The sequence below is a fragment of the Monodelphis domestica genome, chromosome 1 (genome assembly GCF_027887165.1).
Source record: "Monodelphis domestica isolate mMonDom1 chromosome 1, mMonDom1.pri, whole genome shotgun sequence".
In the NCBI taxonomy this organism is placed as follows: Eukaryota; Metazoa; Chordata; class Mammalia; order Didelphimorphia; family Didelphidae; genus Monodelphis; species Monodelphis domestica.
In genome coordinates this window covers 614,783,156-614,797,338 of record NC_077227.1, presented here as the reverse complement: position 1 = coordinate 614,797,338, position 14,183 = coordinate 614,783,156, and the positions used below count along the sequence as shown (strand labels likewise).

Sequence of the window (14,183 nt, the reverse complement as noted above, 5' to 3'; positions counted from 1 at the left end):
CTGAGTGGAGGGCAGACTGGACTAGGGAAAGTACTGAGGCAGAGAGACCAACCAGAAGGCTATTTTAACAGTCCAACTATTGAGAAAATCCTGCAAGGGGGGGGGGGGGGTGTCAGTGTCAGGAGAGAAGGGACACATACAAGAGATGTTACAAAACTATAGTCAACAAGATTGGGCAATGATGGAATATGGTAGAATGAGTGTATCTACTCGGGTTGTGAGCCTATATATAGTTGAAAGGAGGGTAACAATCACTAGTAAGAAAGGAAAAGAGGAGAGGGATTCAGAGGGTGAGGATAGGAGGAATGGTTCAGTTTTGTACCTGCTGAATTTAAAAATGTTTATGGGACATCCAATTTGGCATAGGTCATTGGCTCCAGCTATCTTCTGGATATTTCAAACTGGATGCCTCACAAACATATTAATGGGAACCTGGAGGCCAAGAGAGAGGTTAGAGCTGGATAAACATCAGCATACAGATGATAACTGAAGCCTTAGGATCTTCTGAGTTCACCAAGTGCAACAGTAGAGAGGGAGAAGAGAGGATGACCCAGGACAGAGCCTTGGGAGACACTCACAGTTAGTGGAAGTGACCTGGATGAAGATTCAGCAAAGAAGACTGAGAAGGAGCAGTCAGACAGGTAGGAGGAGAACCAGGAGAAAGCAGTATCACGAAAAACCTAGAGAGAAGAGAGTATTAAAGAAAAGAAGGTGATCAACAGTGTTAAAGGCCACAGCAAGGATGAGGATTTAGAAAAGTCCATTTGACAATCAAGAGATTACTGGTCATTTTGGAGAGAGCATTTTCGTTGGAATCTAGGCTGCAGAGTTAAGAAGAGAGTGAGAGGGAAGGAAGTAGAGATACTGACTGTAGGCAACCTTCTCAAAGAGATCAGATACAAAAAAGAGAAGACTGTGAGAGAGAAGTAATGAACTCTAAGGGGAGATTGCAGCCTATTTTCTTTCTTTCACTTTCTTTTTTTTGGTCTTTTTCTTTCCTTTCACAAAATGACAAAAGCAGAAAAGCTTTGTATGACTTCATATGTATAACATATATTTATTGCCTTTCAATGGGTGGGGGAGGGGAAGGTAGGAGAGAAGTGAGCTGAAAATTTAAAAAAGTTTTAATTAAATTTTTTTTTTAGAAGTGGGAGGAGAGAATTGCTATTGGTGATAGATGGAGCAAGTGAGTATTTTTTTGAAGATGAAGTGTTTGTAGCATAGGTATATTTATAGGCAGTAGAGAAATAATCATAAAAAGACTAGTAAGAGAGTTAGGGATATAGGAGGAAGAGATCTGCTACAGAAGATGGGAAGAGAAAGGATCCCATGTGCATGTGGACGGAGTCTGTCTTGGTCAGAAGAAGAGTCATCTCTTCATGTGAGACAGATGAAGGAGTTGACAGTAGCAGAAGGTAACTGAATATTGTGAGATGAAAAGGTATGGAAAAACCACTGTGACAAGTGGGATTCTGAGTTGGTGAGGGAGACAGAAAAGGATTGTCTTACTATAGTGAGGGCCCAGTTCCAGTTATGTAAAAAAATTGTAGAGAACAGTGTTTTGTGATCTTCACCAACTTCATTTAACAGCATGTGAGAAGCAGCAAAAAAAGTGGATATGGGGGATAATCCACTGTTGAGGCTTGGTAGAGTAATTTCATTGACACAATACTAGTCCTCGAGAAGCTGCAAAGTGCAACTAATGACTCCTTGCTTCCCATTATCACCTCCAGAAGCTCCCCCTTTCAATCACTTAGCAACTTTACTCCACTAAATCCAATCAAGATTTTCTACCCATCATAAATTATGGTAGTAGCAGTATAACCACCTCATCCCCACTTCTTCCTCCTTCCTCATGGAGTTTAATACCTAGCTCACCATCTTCCTCTCCTCCCAAATTCTTACCTTTTATCTCAAGAAATTTTAATATTCACACGAATACTCCCAGGAACTCCTTAACTTTTCAATTCCTTCAACCTCTGTAAATCCCATGACCTACGCCTTCATTGAATAACACTAAATCTCATCATTACCCACATTTATTTCACTTTTCTAATGAGAAACTAGACATTACCCTCTCTGACCAAAACCTCCCACCATTCCATGTTCTTCCTCCCATGCCTGACCCTTCTTAAGGTCACCCTCATCAAGACCTCAAATGTTTCCACCCCTCAGCACTTTCTCTAGCTTGCTGCTACACAACTGCTGACTTCATTTTCCCCCTTCTCCAATTGTAATTCAAAAGGAATTCAGTTCAACTCTGTACTGTCCTCTGTCCTTAAATACCTCGAACCCCTTTATCCTATCACCACTCATCTCTTCTCAACCTTCAGTCATAGGTTATTCAAACCATTCACTTCCTCCACTCATATTTACACACTGCTTAAATGCAACTGGATGTTGCATGGTGTTGAATGGATAGAATTCATATTTTCCAAACTCAAGTGAGCCCTCACTGCAAGAGAGTAAACATTTTATTTCTGCCTAATTGATTCCCTCTCTCATTCCTCCCCATTCCCTAAATGATCCATACTGCTACCTCCTTCCATTCTCTAAGGAGGACCTCACCTCTTGAAGCCATTTGGTATGAGCTCCCTCTAATCTCATTCTCTTCTCAAAACTCTGGACATCAATCTCTACTCTCTTCTCCATTTCCCTAGTGTTTGAACATGCAAGGCTAATCCCTCTATATATGCCCTCTAGCTTCTCTAAGAGATTTAATCCTCAAGCATCTCCTTTCCCTCATGTTTCTAACCTCTCCTTTATTGGTTCCTTTGATTAAAAAAAAAAAGGCCACATCTCCCCTATCTTGAAAAAGTCTTAATTAGACCCTGTTATGCCCGCAACTGTCATTTTATATTTCTCCTCCCTTTTTGGCCAAACAGTTTACACAGCATATTCTCTTCACTTCTGTCACTTACTCCTCGACTCTTTGTCATCTGGCTTCTGACTTTATCACTCAAACAAAGCTGATCTCTCCAAAGTAATAATTGATCTCAAAAGCCAAATCAGATGATGTTTCCTTAGTCCTCATCCTTCTCTCCCTACTTGCTGCATTTTGCTTCTCATCTCATTATTCTAATGAAAGTGTTTTCTCCAAAATTATTAAATGACCATCTTCTCTATGCCATTCCCTCTCTTCTCCCCCAAACCCTGTTCTCCTTTCTTGGTTCTCATGAAACTAACTCTTGCCTGGTTCTTCTACTTATCTGACCACTCTCAGTCTCCTTTACTCATTTATCATCCATATCATGCCCTCTGTGTTCAATCCAAGGTGTTATTCTAGGTTCTTTGTTTTTCTTTATACTGCCTTGATAGACTCATTAATTTCCATGGGTTAAATTATTAACCTATGCTGATGATTTCTAGCTCTACACATCCAGTCCCCATCTGTTCTGAGACAACCTGAAGATATCTCAAACTCAAAATGTCCGACACTGAACTCTTTCCCCCAAAACCCTCTTCATTTTTCTAGTATCTCAAATATAATCTTGGCATTATATTAGACTTCTCATTCTTCCTCACTATATCTATATCTATTTATATCTATATATATATATGTTGTCAAATCTTGCTATTTATACCTCTGTAATATCACTTGCACTCCTTTCTCTCCACTCTCCAAGTTATCACTTTTCATTTCAGGCCTTTAACAACTCTAACCTAGATTATTGCAAAAGCCTCCTAATTGATTAGCCTCAAGTTCTTCTCTTCTATAAGGCCATCCTATATATGACTGACAAAGTGATTTTTCCTTTAGTGTAGATCTGACAATTATCTACCCCCTTAATCCTATTAACTCCAGTAGCTCTTTTTTTACAAATTTAGGATTAAGTTATGGGGGGTGGGGGGGTTAAGTGATAGGATAAAATATAAACTCTTTTATTTAGCTTTTAAGTCCTTTATAATCTGCCCCCAACCTATCCATCCACCTTCCTTAGACTAAGTTCTCTCTTCATTGTGATCCAACCAAACTGTTCTTGTCTTTGTTTCTCACAAACAAAACACCATATCTTATTTCCATGCTTTTGTATTGGATGTCCCTCAAGATGCAACTCAAGGCAGGGGCTAGGTGGTTCAATAGATAAAAAAGTCAGGCCCAGAGATGAAGGTTATGGGGTTTGAATTTGGCCTCAGATACTTCCTAGCTGTGTGACTCTGGCAAGTCATTTAACCTCTGTTGCCTAGCTCTTACTGCTTTTCTGCCTTGGAACCAATACACAGTATTAATTCTAAGGCAGAAGTTATTGGTTAAAGAAAAAAAGATGCAGCTTAAGCACCACCTTCTATCTGAGGTCTATTAGTAGTGTCCTCCTTCTTTGGTTTACTTTATGTTTATCTATTTTGTATTTATTCACTTTATATTTTTGTTGTACATAAGGTACTCATCTTCTCCATTAGAATGTAAGCTGTTAGGGGCAGCTAAGTGGCTCAGTGGATTGAGAGCCAAGCCTAGAGACGGGAGGTCCTAGGTTCAAATCTGGCCTCAGACACTTCCTAGCTGTGTGACCCTGTGCAAGTCACTTAACCCCCCTCACCCCCCCATTACCACTCTTCTGCCTTGGAACCAAGATAGAGTATTGACTCCAAGACAGAAAGAATAGATTTTTAAAAAAAAAGAATGTAAGCTCTCACACTTGTACTTATATACCTAGTGCCTAGCAGAATATTTGTCACATAGTAAGGTGCTCAATAAATGATGGTTGATTGACTGATTTCAGCAAGTTATTTAACAAAGTCTCTCACATTATCCCTATATACCAGAAAAAGAACATGTTGGCTTAAATAATATTTAAAAATATTATTTATTATTATTGCTATTATTACTAATTAATTAAAAATAAATAAAAATATTAATTAATATTAATTAAAAATAAAACATTTTAAAAATAGATGGGCCTGGGAAGGTTGACTGAATACCAGAAAAACCAACAGAAGAACAATCTATATAACTACAATAACATAAGTAAAGCAATAGTTAAGACATAAGAGCTCTGATCAATATAGTGATCATTCTTGACTTTGGAAAATTGACGTTCCCTCTTCTTGGCAGATAGGTGATAGATTAAAGTGATAAAAAGAGGCTTATGTTGTTGCCAGATATGGATAATTAATTTGTTTTGCTTAGCTTTGTTATGGAAGTTCCTCTTTAGAAGGGAAGGAGAAAACATGAAAAGCATCAATAATATTTTGTTTTTAACCCTTTACCTTTTGTCTTAGAAATGATATTAAGTATTAGTTCCAAGTCAGAAGAGCATAAAGGCTAGGCAATTGGAGTTAAGTGACTTGCACAGGATCACACAGCTAGGTTGTATCTAAAGCCAGATTTGAACCTAGAACATCTCCCATCTCCAGGACTAACACTATTCACTGACACCTCGCTGTCCCATTAAGTATATTTTTTTAAAAAGAAAGTTGACTGGCTAGACTCAGAGTTTAGTATAGCACAAGAGAAAGAGTATTAGACTTGAGGATCGGAAGACTTTTGGCAAACTGTCAACTCTGCCCTTTACTAGCTATGTAACTCTGGGCAAATTGACCATTCTCAGTCATAGTTTCCTAATCAATGAAATAATAGGGCTGGGTAAGATGTTCACTGAGGTCTCTTCCAGCTTTGACACTATGAGTCTATGATTCTAGGTGTGTGATACTGATTGATAAATTAATGTCAGCCTAGAGGGAATCTTTAGAGGAATATCAGAGGACACCTCTGTCATTCATTTTTAAATTTACTACAGAGCTTTAATCCATGAACTGGATAAAAATGACCTATTTATCAAATCTATGGAAGGCATGACACTGGGAATATTAGCTAATACACTTGCTGATAGAATCAGGGATCCCAAAAGGTCTAGGTGACAGAATAGACAGAAAGTAAAAAGATTATAAGATGCATATTAAATTTCAAGACTTATAACTCATGTTTAAAAAAGTACAGAATGAAAATGATATGAAGGACACTGAGAAGGTGCCCAGTGTCAAGAAGCATAAACCAAATGGCAAAAGAACTCAAATTACTCATACTAAGTACTGACTGAAGAAAATGAAGATCCTGGGCCTGAAGAATGGAAGACTTGGAAGAGATAAAATAATTTATTTTTAAATATCTGGAGAACTGTCATTGAGAAGTGTTAGACTGACTCTTCAAGAATGATCTTGAACAACAGGCAGAAACTATAGGGAGAAAAATATTGGCTAAATCTTAAGCTGTCCCAAAATCACATGGGCTATCTTGGTGGATAAGTTCCCTGTCACTCTTGAGGTCTTCAAGCAGAGGACAGACTTGTCTGGAACCCTGCAGATGGGATCTGTTCCTTGATTAAGGGTCAGGCAGGCCTCTAAAGTCCCTTCCAATTCTGCAAATCTATTTTCTCTAGTGACACTGTTAATAAATCTAATAGAATAAATAAAATGTGACTGTCTACTGTGTACTATAATGCTAGAAATCTCAAAAGAGGAGACCGTGTGTATAAATAAAACAGACATGAGTATCAGGTAAACTTAGCTGACAGAAATGCCCTAAATAGTTACTGCTTTTCCAAACAATTCATATTCCTTATAAGAATCTCTTTTCAAACAAAACACATAGCTTTGAAATACTTTAAATAAAGTAGCTATTGAATCAACTTTGATATCTGAAACAAGAACACTCTAGGCCAATGAGGGCAAACCTATGGCACATGTAACAAAGACAGCATGCCCCCCACCCCACAGAGCTTGTTACTAGAAAAGCAGAGGGGCTGGGATGGAGCTGCTCCCTTCCCTCTTTCATCAAGCCTGATAATGTGTGGCCATCACTGTTCTAGACATATCTCTGCATCTCTGCATAAAACACACACACACACACACACACACACACACACACACACACACACACACACACACACACACACAGAAGAAGAAATCAAGCCAAATTACTACTCTCTCTCCCACCCATTAAATCTTTGGGGAGAAAACTTACCAAAAAAAAAAATTGCACATATTTTCTCCTTTAAAAACTTGGAAAGTACTTCCCCTCCCAGCATCAGTAAATCAAATACCATTTGAGGGATTGTTAATTTTCAACTCTAAATGTAAAAAAACATAGCACCACTAATGCTCATCATTTGGCTAGGGCTTTTATAATAACCCATGATGTAGGGAAAAACTAGGAGATATCCCTATACTCACTAAGACAGTTTATTAATCCATTCTGATAAAGAAATCAGAGGCTTACTTGGCTCACTCTTTTTCTTGGAAGATTTCCTCTTTGATGGAGCTTCATGCTTTGGCTCTTCATGGTTGACAATAATGTCGGCCTTGTTTCCATGGGTTAGGCTGGTAACAGGGGCACTGGCCTTTGTACCAACAGGAGGAACAGCAACCACAGGGACCTCTTTGGGAGCAGCTTCAAGCACTGATGATTTTGAGGAAAGGACATGCATGGAACTCACCACAGGGCTGGGTGCTGGTTCCACTTTTGCCACCTTCTTTTCCTTCTTCCTCTTTTCCTTAGGAGATGAAGCAGGCTGTCCTTGCAGGGGTGCAGAGGCATTTGCCACCACAGCTGCTACGGGTGCTACCTGCACTGCTGCCACTGGTACTGCCTGCACTGCTGCTGCCTGTGCTGAAGCAGCTCGAGCTGCCCGTGCTGCTGCTCGACCCCCTGAGGCTGATCCCTGCCCTACTGGTGATGCTGCCATGATGGGTACTGTCTGAGCTACTGCTGCAGCCTGTGCTGCTGCTGCTCGAGATGCCCGAGCTGCAGCTCGTCCCCCAGAAACCACTGGTGCTGCTGCCCCCTGCCCTACTGGTGATGCTGATGCCACTGGTACTATCTGCACTGCTGCCTCTGCCTGTGCTGCTGCTGCTGCTGCTGCTGCTGCTGCTGCTGCTGCTGCCCGAGCTGCCCGAGCTGCCCGTTTTCCCAATGGTGTTGCTGTTGCTACCTCTTGCCCTACTGTTGATGCTGGTGTCACAGTTACTGCCTCTGCTGCTGCCTGTGCTGCAGCTGCTGCTGCCCGAGCTGCCCGTGATGCTCGCTTTCCCAGTGGTGCTTCTGCTACTGCCCCTTGCCCTACTGGTGCCACTGGTACTGCTTCTGCTGCTGCTGCCTGTGCTGCTGCCTGTGCTGCTGCGGCCCGAGCTGCCCGAGCTGCCCGCTTCCCTAACGGTGCTTCTGGTTCTGCCCCCTGCCCTACTGGAGCCACGGGTACTGTCTGTGTTCCTGTTGTTGCTGCTGCTGCTGCTGCTGCTGCTGCTGCTGCTGCTGCTGCTGCTGCTGCTGCTGCTCGAGCTGCCCGTGCTGCCCGCTTCCCTAATGGTGCTGTTGCCCCTTGCTCTACTGGGGATGCTGATGCCACTGCCACAGATGCAGCTTTTCCTGATTGAGTTGCTGCTCCTTTAGTTTGTGGTGGGGCTACTGCTCCTTTTGTCTGTGGTGGTGCTGCTTTGCTTGACTGCGCTGCTATTGCTCCTTTGGTTGGTTGTGGAGCTACTGTCTCTCCTTTAGTTGGCTGTGTTAGGGCTCCTCCTTTAGTTGGTGGAGGTGTTCCTCCTGCTGCCCCTTTTGTTGATGGTGGTGGTGATGCTGTTACACCTTTTGCTGGTTGCACTGGGGCTCCCCCTTTTGTTGGCTGTGCTGAGATCCCCCCTTTTGTTGTTTGCGCTGGGGCTCCCCCTTTTGTTGTTTGCGCTGGGGCTCCCCCTTTAGTTGGCTGCGCTGGGGCTCCCCCTTTAGTTGTTTGCGCTGGGGCTCCCCCTTTAGTTGTTTGTGCTGGGGCTCCCCCTTTTGTTGTTTGCGCTGGGACTCCCCCTTTAGTTGGCTGTGCTGGGGCTCCCCCTTTAGTTGGCTGTGCTGGGGCTCCCCCTTTTGTTGGTTGCACTGGGGCTCCTCCTTTAGTTGATGGAGATGCTCCTCCAGCTGCCCCTTTTGTTGATGGTGGTGGTGATGTTGCACCTTTTACTGGTTGTACTGCTGTTCCTCCTTTTGTTGATAGAGGTGGTGATGCTGCTGCTCCTTTGGTTGATTGGACTGTTCCTCCTTTTGTTGGTTGCACTGCTGCTCCTCCTTTTGTTGGTGGAGATATTCCTCCTGTTGCTCCTTTTGATGATGGTGATGGTGATGCTGTTGTTGCCCCTTTGGTTGATTGCATTGCTGCTTTTGGTGGTGCTGCTGCTGATGCTTTTGGTGGTGGTGCTGCTGATGCTTTTGGTTGTGGTGCTGCTGATGCCACCGGAGATTTAGAAGGCTTGATAGTTTCTACCATAGGAGCCAACACCACACCTCTCTCAGGTATTAGGTCTTTGGAATTGACAGTTACACTGGGAAGCAATTCTGGTTCAGGTATTTTCCCATTGGGTTTTTCTTCCTTTTTCTTCGCCCGACCCTTCTTCTCTACAGATTTTTCCTTCTTTTTCTTTTCCACTTTCTGATGGTGAGTTTTTGCCATTTCTTTACGCTGATTGGCTAGGGCTTCTTCATAGGATGTCTCCTTCATGGAGAAGGTAGATACCAGGAAGATTCCAATGGCTGAAATGACCATGAATCCACCAAACACCATAACTCCCAAGGTCTGGGGGTCATAGATATCCATCACGGCTTGACTTTCTTTTACCTGTCAAACACATATACACAAAAAAGCTTAATTCAGAGATGAGAGGCAAAGTTTCACCCTCCCTCTTGAGTTCTCACTAGTGCTAGCTTCAAACTAATAAAAAGAAAGGCAAAAGAAAGCAAACTCAGAACAACCTCCACATCATTCCTCTTAATAAAATAAAGCCTAGACTCAAAACATAGAAAATCCTTAAGGTGTATTTGGAAGACATACTACTAAAGAAAAGATGTTCAAAATACTCAACAGCATCCAATAGTCAGGGAAGGCTAAAATCTCAAATGTCAGTTTTAGGTACACTGTGACTCCTGTGTGACCTTGTCTAAGCACATTTTCTGTACCTTCACTTTTTGCAACTCAAAAATGGGCAACAACACACCACCTTGTCCTTAAGTCAAGAAACCTTTTTCAATGGAATTGTGAGGGGAAAAAAAACTACCCTGCCAAAACTGAAGGCTTCTTTTCCATTACAGAGCTACAATAAAATGTGTAATCCCCAAAGGACCTGATATATGAAATGAAGATTTTGAACCATAGGCCCTTTCCAATGTTAATATTCTAATCCTAGTATTACAAGAAGTCATCAAAGTAGGAATAGTAATAATTGTAGAACAGTAGTAGATGATGGCAGTTATATCAAACTATAAGGTTGGCAACGGACTTTGAATAACCAATACCCAAAACAAGACTATATTACTTATTCCCTGAGGTAAAATGGAGGGCAGTTTCATTGGCAAGACATTAGGAAAATCCAATACCATCATTTTAGCTTATAAATTGAGACAGATTTCACTAAGTATATATGAGTAGTTTTACTAAGTAAAAGTGATAGGTCAATTAATAACTATCTTAGCTGACTCAGTCCTTTCTACTCTTCAAAAAATACACACTTCCTCCAACATCTAAGCACACTTTCCTAGATGACTTAGAGGCTAAGTTCTATTACACTGAATTCTATGTTTCTATCTAGGATCTAGTCAATTTTTCTTCAGGTACCAGAATTTCATTATGATGAGTACACTGCTTGTTATCACATCCTTAGTATGCAGAAGTCAGCATAAAATAGCAACTTCATAGTAGTGAATTATAAAGTAAGAGATGCTGAACCCAGTAGAAGTATGAAGAAGATAACACCCCAAACAATTTTCTACTTCCTAATTTCCTGCATACTATGTGCTGTATTCTGATGGGGCATGTGTGATGGTTATAATTCCTGTGCAATGGTCAACAGCTAGAGATTGGAGTGATATGAAAGATAACTATTGAAAGAAATGCTCAACCATTCTCAACATGGAATCAAGTACTTTCTTTCTAGCTTTTGCTATGTGAATAAGAAATAAAAGAATACACTTCCGGGTAAGTATGGCTGCAGAGTAGACACGGCTTGCTTCCTCTCCTCAGACCCAACGACACAGATGACCTCAAAAGACCCTCCCAAAATAAAAAACAACCATCCTCATAAGAACAGAAAGACCCCACAACAAGACGAAGCTCTGAAGGTAGGTGGGATTCCGGCACCTCCACAATATAAGGGAATGAAAAAGTGACCCACCCTCCCCTCCTCCACCAAACAGCTGGAGCCAGAGTTAACAAGTGAGGGAGGAGCACCTCAGGACTGAACAATGGGCAGCCCCAGGTCTGGGTACCTGAATAAGATATGGTCCTTCTCCTGAGAGTACTAATATCTGAAACCCCGGCAGGCGGGCTAGGGGAGCACAGATCCCGGGTGCCAAGAACTAGCGCACTATAATCACCGAGTGTGCAAAGGGATCCCCTGACGTGAGCAAGGGGTACCTACAGGTTTTGGGAGTTAGCTAAGACCACCAAAGACTTTCACCTGAGAGCAGTAACTCCCAAAACGCCGGCAGGCAAGGGAGGGCAGTCCCTGGGCTTCCCCAGGAAGACAGCGCAGCTGCAGAGAACCTAGAATTAGCCTGAAACTAAAGCCTTGACCATTAGACCTTTATACAGAGAGCAAGTACCACTCATTCATATTTCTGACTGGAAAGGGGAGGAAGAAAAAAACAAACAAAACACAGAGATGGCAAACTGTACCCAAGAACCCCAACACCAAGAAAAGCAAGAAGGGGGTGACTTTGGATACATTTTATGGAGGGAAAACACAAAAAACAGAGGAAATAGCAGAAGAGGAAGCGCAAACAAATGTGCTAAAACTTTCCAAAAGAAATGGAAATTGTCCACAAGCTCTTGAAGAATTTAAATTGAAAGTTATCAAAAATATGGAAGCCTTCTGGCAGGAAAAATGGGAAATAATGCAAAAGGAAGTCAGCAATCTGAAGCACGAAAAAACACAACTATAGAAACAGCTTAAGGCCTCAAATAGCAGGATAGAACAAACTGAAAAGGAAAACCAGGCTTTAAAGGTCAGAATCAGGCAACTGGAAGACAATGATCTTGCAAAAGAGCAAGAATTAATAAAGCAAAGCCAAAAGACTAAGAAATTAGAAGATAACATAAAATATCTCACTGACAAGGTGACAGGCCTGGAAAACAGAGGAAGGAGAGACAATCTGAGAATAATTGGCCTTCCAGAAAAAGCCAGAAATAAATAGTAATCTCGACATCATAATACAAGATATCATCAAAGAAAACTGCCCAAAGATTCTAGAACAAGGGGGCAATACAGGCATTGAAAGAGTTCACAGAACACCCTCTACACTAAATCCCCAAAAGACAACTCCCAGGAATGTAATTGCCAAATTCCAAAGCTTTCAAGCAAAAGAAAAAATCTTACAAGAAGCCAGAAAAAGACAATTTAGATATAAAGGAATGCCAATCAGGGTCACACAAGACCTTGCAATTTCTACAATGAACAACTGTAAGGCATGGAACATGATTTTCAGAAAGGCAAGAGAGCTGGGTCTTCAACCAAGAATCAGCTATCCATCAAAACTGACTATATATTTCCAGGGGAGAGTATGGGAATTCAACAAAATAGAAGATTTCCAAGTTTTTGTAAAGAAAAGACCAGAGCTCTGTGGAAAGTTTGATATCCAAACACAAAGAGCAAGAAAAACTTGAAAAGGTAAATATGAAGGAAAAGGAAAAGGAGAAAAATGTTCTTTTTCTTTTATTCAAACTCTCTTCTATAAGGACTACATTTATATCAAATTATATATATTAATATGTGGGGGAAATGTAATGTGTAACTCTCAAAAATTGTATGCATCATTAGAGAAGTTAGAAGAATCACGCATAGGGAATGATTGGGGCATTAAGACAATATGGAAAAAGGGGGGGGGGGAAAGAAAAAGGGAGGGGGTGAATCATTGATGATACTAAGATATACTTCAAGAAATAGAAAAAAAACTAAATAGAATAATCTTTCCCACACAAAGATACACATGGGAAGGGGAAGGGAAGAAAATGCTAATTGGTATTACTTAAACCTTACTCTCAGTGAAATCAACTCTGAGAGCTTAGAACATCTAGATCCATTGGGATCTTGAACTTTATCTTATCCAACAGGGTAAGAGAGAAGGGGAAATTAAGGGGGAGGAAGTATAAAAAGGGAGGGAAGGAGAGGGGGAAGGGGAAGGGAACAAAAAGGGAGGGGCTATAAAGGGAAGCATATCAAGGGAGGGGACTAGGGGGACTAATCTAAAGTAAATCACTGGTATAAAAGGTTATAGCTAAAGAAGAAAGGTCAGAATTAGGGGAGAATATCAAAATGCCAGGGAATCCACAAGTGACAATCATAACTTTGAACGTGAATGGGATGAACTCACCCATAAAACGTAGACAAATAACAGAATGGATTAGAATCCAAAACCCTACCATATGTTGTCTTCAAGAAACACATATGAAGCGGGTTGATACAAGGTTAGAATTAAAGGATGGAGTAAGACCTTCTGGGCCTCAACTGATAGAAAGAAGGCAGGAGTTGCAATCATGATATCTGACAAAGCCAAAGCAAAAATAGACCAGATCAAAAGGGATAGGGAAGGCAAATATATTCTGTTAAAAGGGAGTATAGACAATGAGGAATTATCACTAATCAACATGTATGCACCAAATGGTATAGCACCATTTTCTAATGGAAAAACTAGGAGAATTGAAGGAGGAAATCGACAGTAAAACCATATTAGTGGGAGACTTGAACCAACCACTATCAAATTTAGATAAATCAAACCAAAAAATAAATAAGAAAGAGGTAAAAGATGTGAATGAAATCTTAGAAAAATTAGAGTTAAACATATGGAGAAAAACAAACAGGGACAAAAAGGAATACACCTTCTCAGCACCACATGGCACATTCACAAAGATAGATCATACACTAGGACACAGAAACATAGCATACAAATGCAGAAAAGTAGAAATAATAAATGCAAACTTTTCAGATCATAAGGCAATAAAAATAATGATCAGTAAGGGTACATGGAGAGCCAAATCAAAAATTAATTGGAAATTAAATAATATAATACTCGAAAATTGGTTAGAGAAGAAATCATAGAAACAATAATTTTATTGAGGAAAATGACAATGGTGAGACATCCTTTCAAACCTTATAGGATGCAGCCAAAGCAGTACTCAGAGGGAAATTCATAGCCTTGAGTGCATATATTAACA

The 14,183-nt window shown here is 40.9% G+C and overlaps 1 protein-coding gene across 1 annotated transcript in view; it reads right to left on the bottom strand.

Annotated features, from left to right (window-relative positions):
* Positions 1 to 14,183, bottom strand: part of RRBP1 (ribosome binding protein 1) — a 131,477-nt gene that overhangs the window by 92,719 nt on the left and 24,575 nt on the right. Inside the window, 1 exon segment of the mRNA XM_056813857.1 lies at positions 7,217 to 9,596. Coding sequence (XP_056669835.1) covers positions 7,217 to 9,575 — 2,359 coding nt within the window. The 5' untranslated portion in view covers positions 9,576 to 9,596.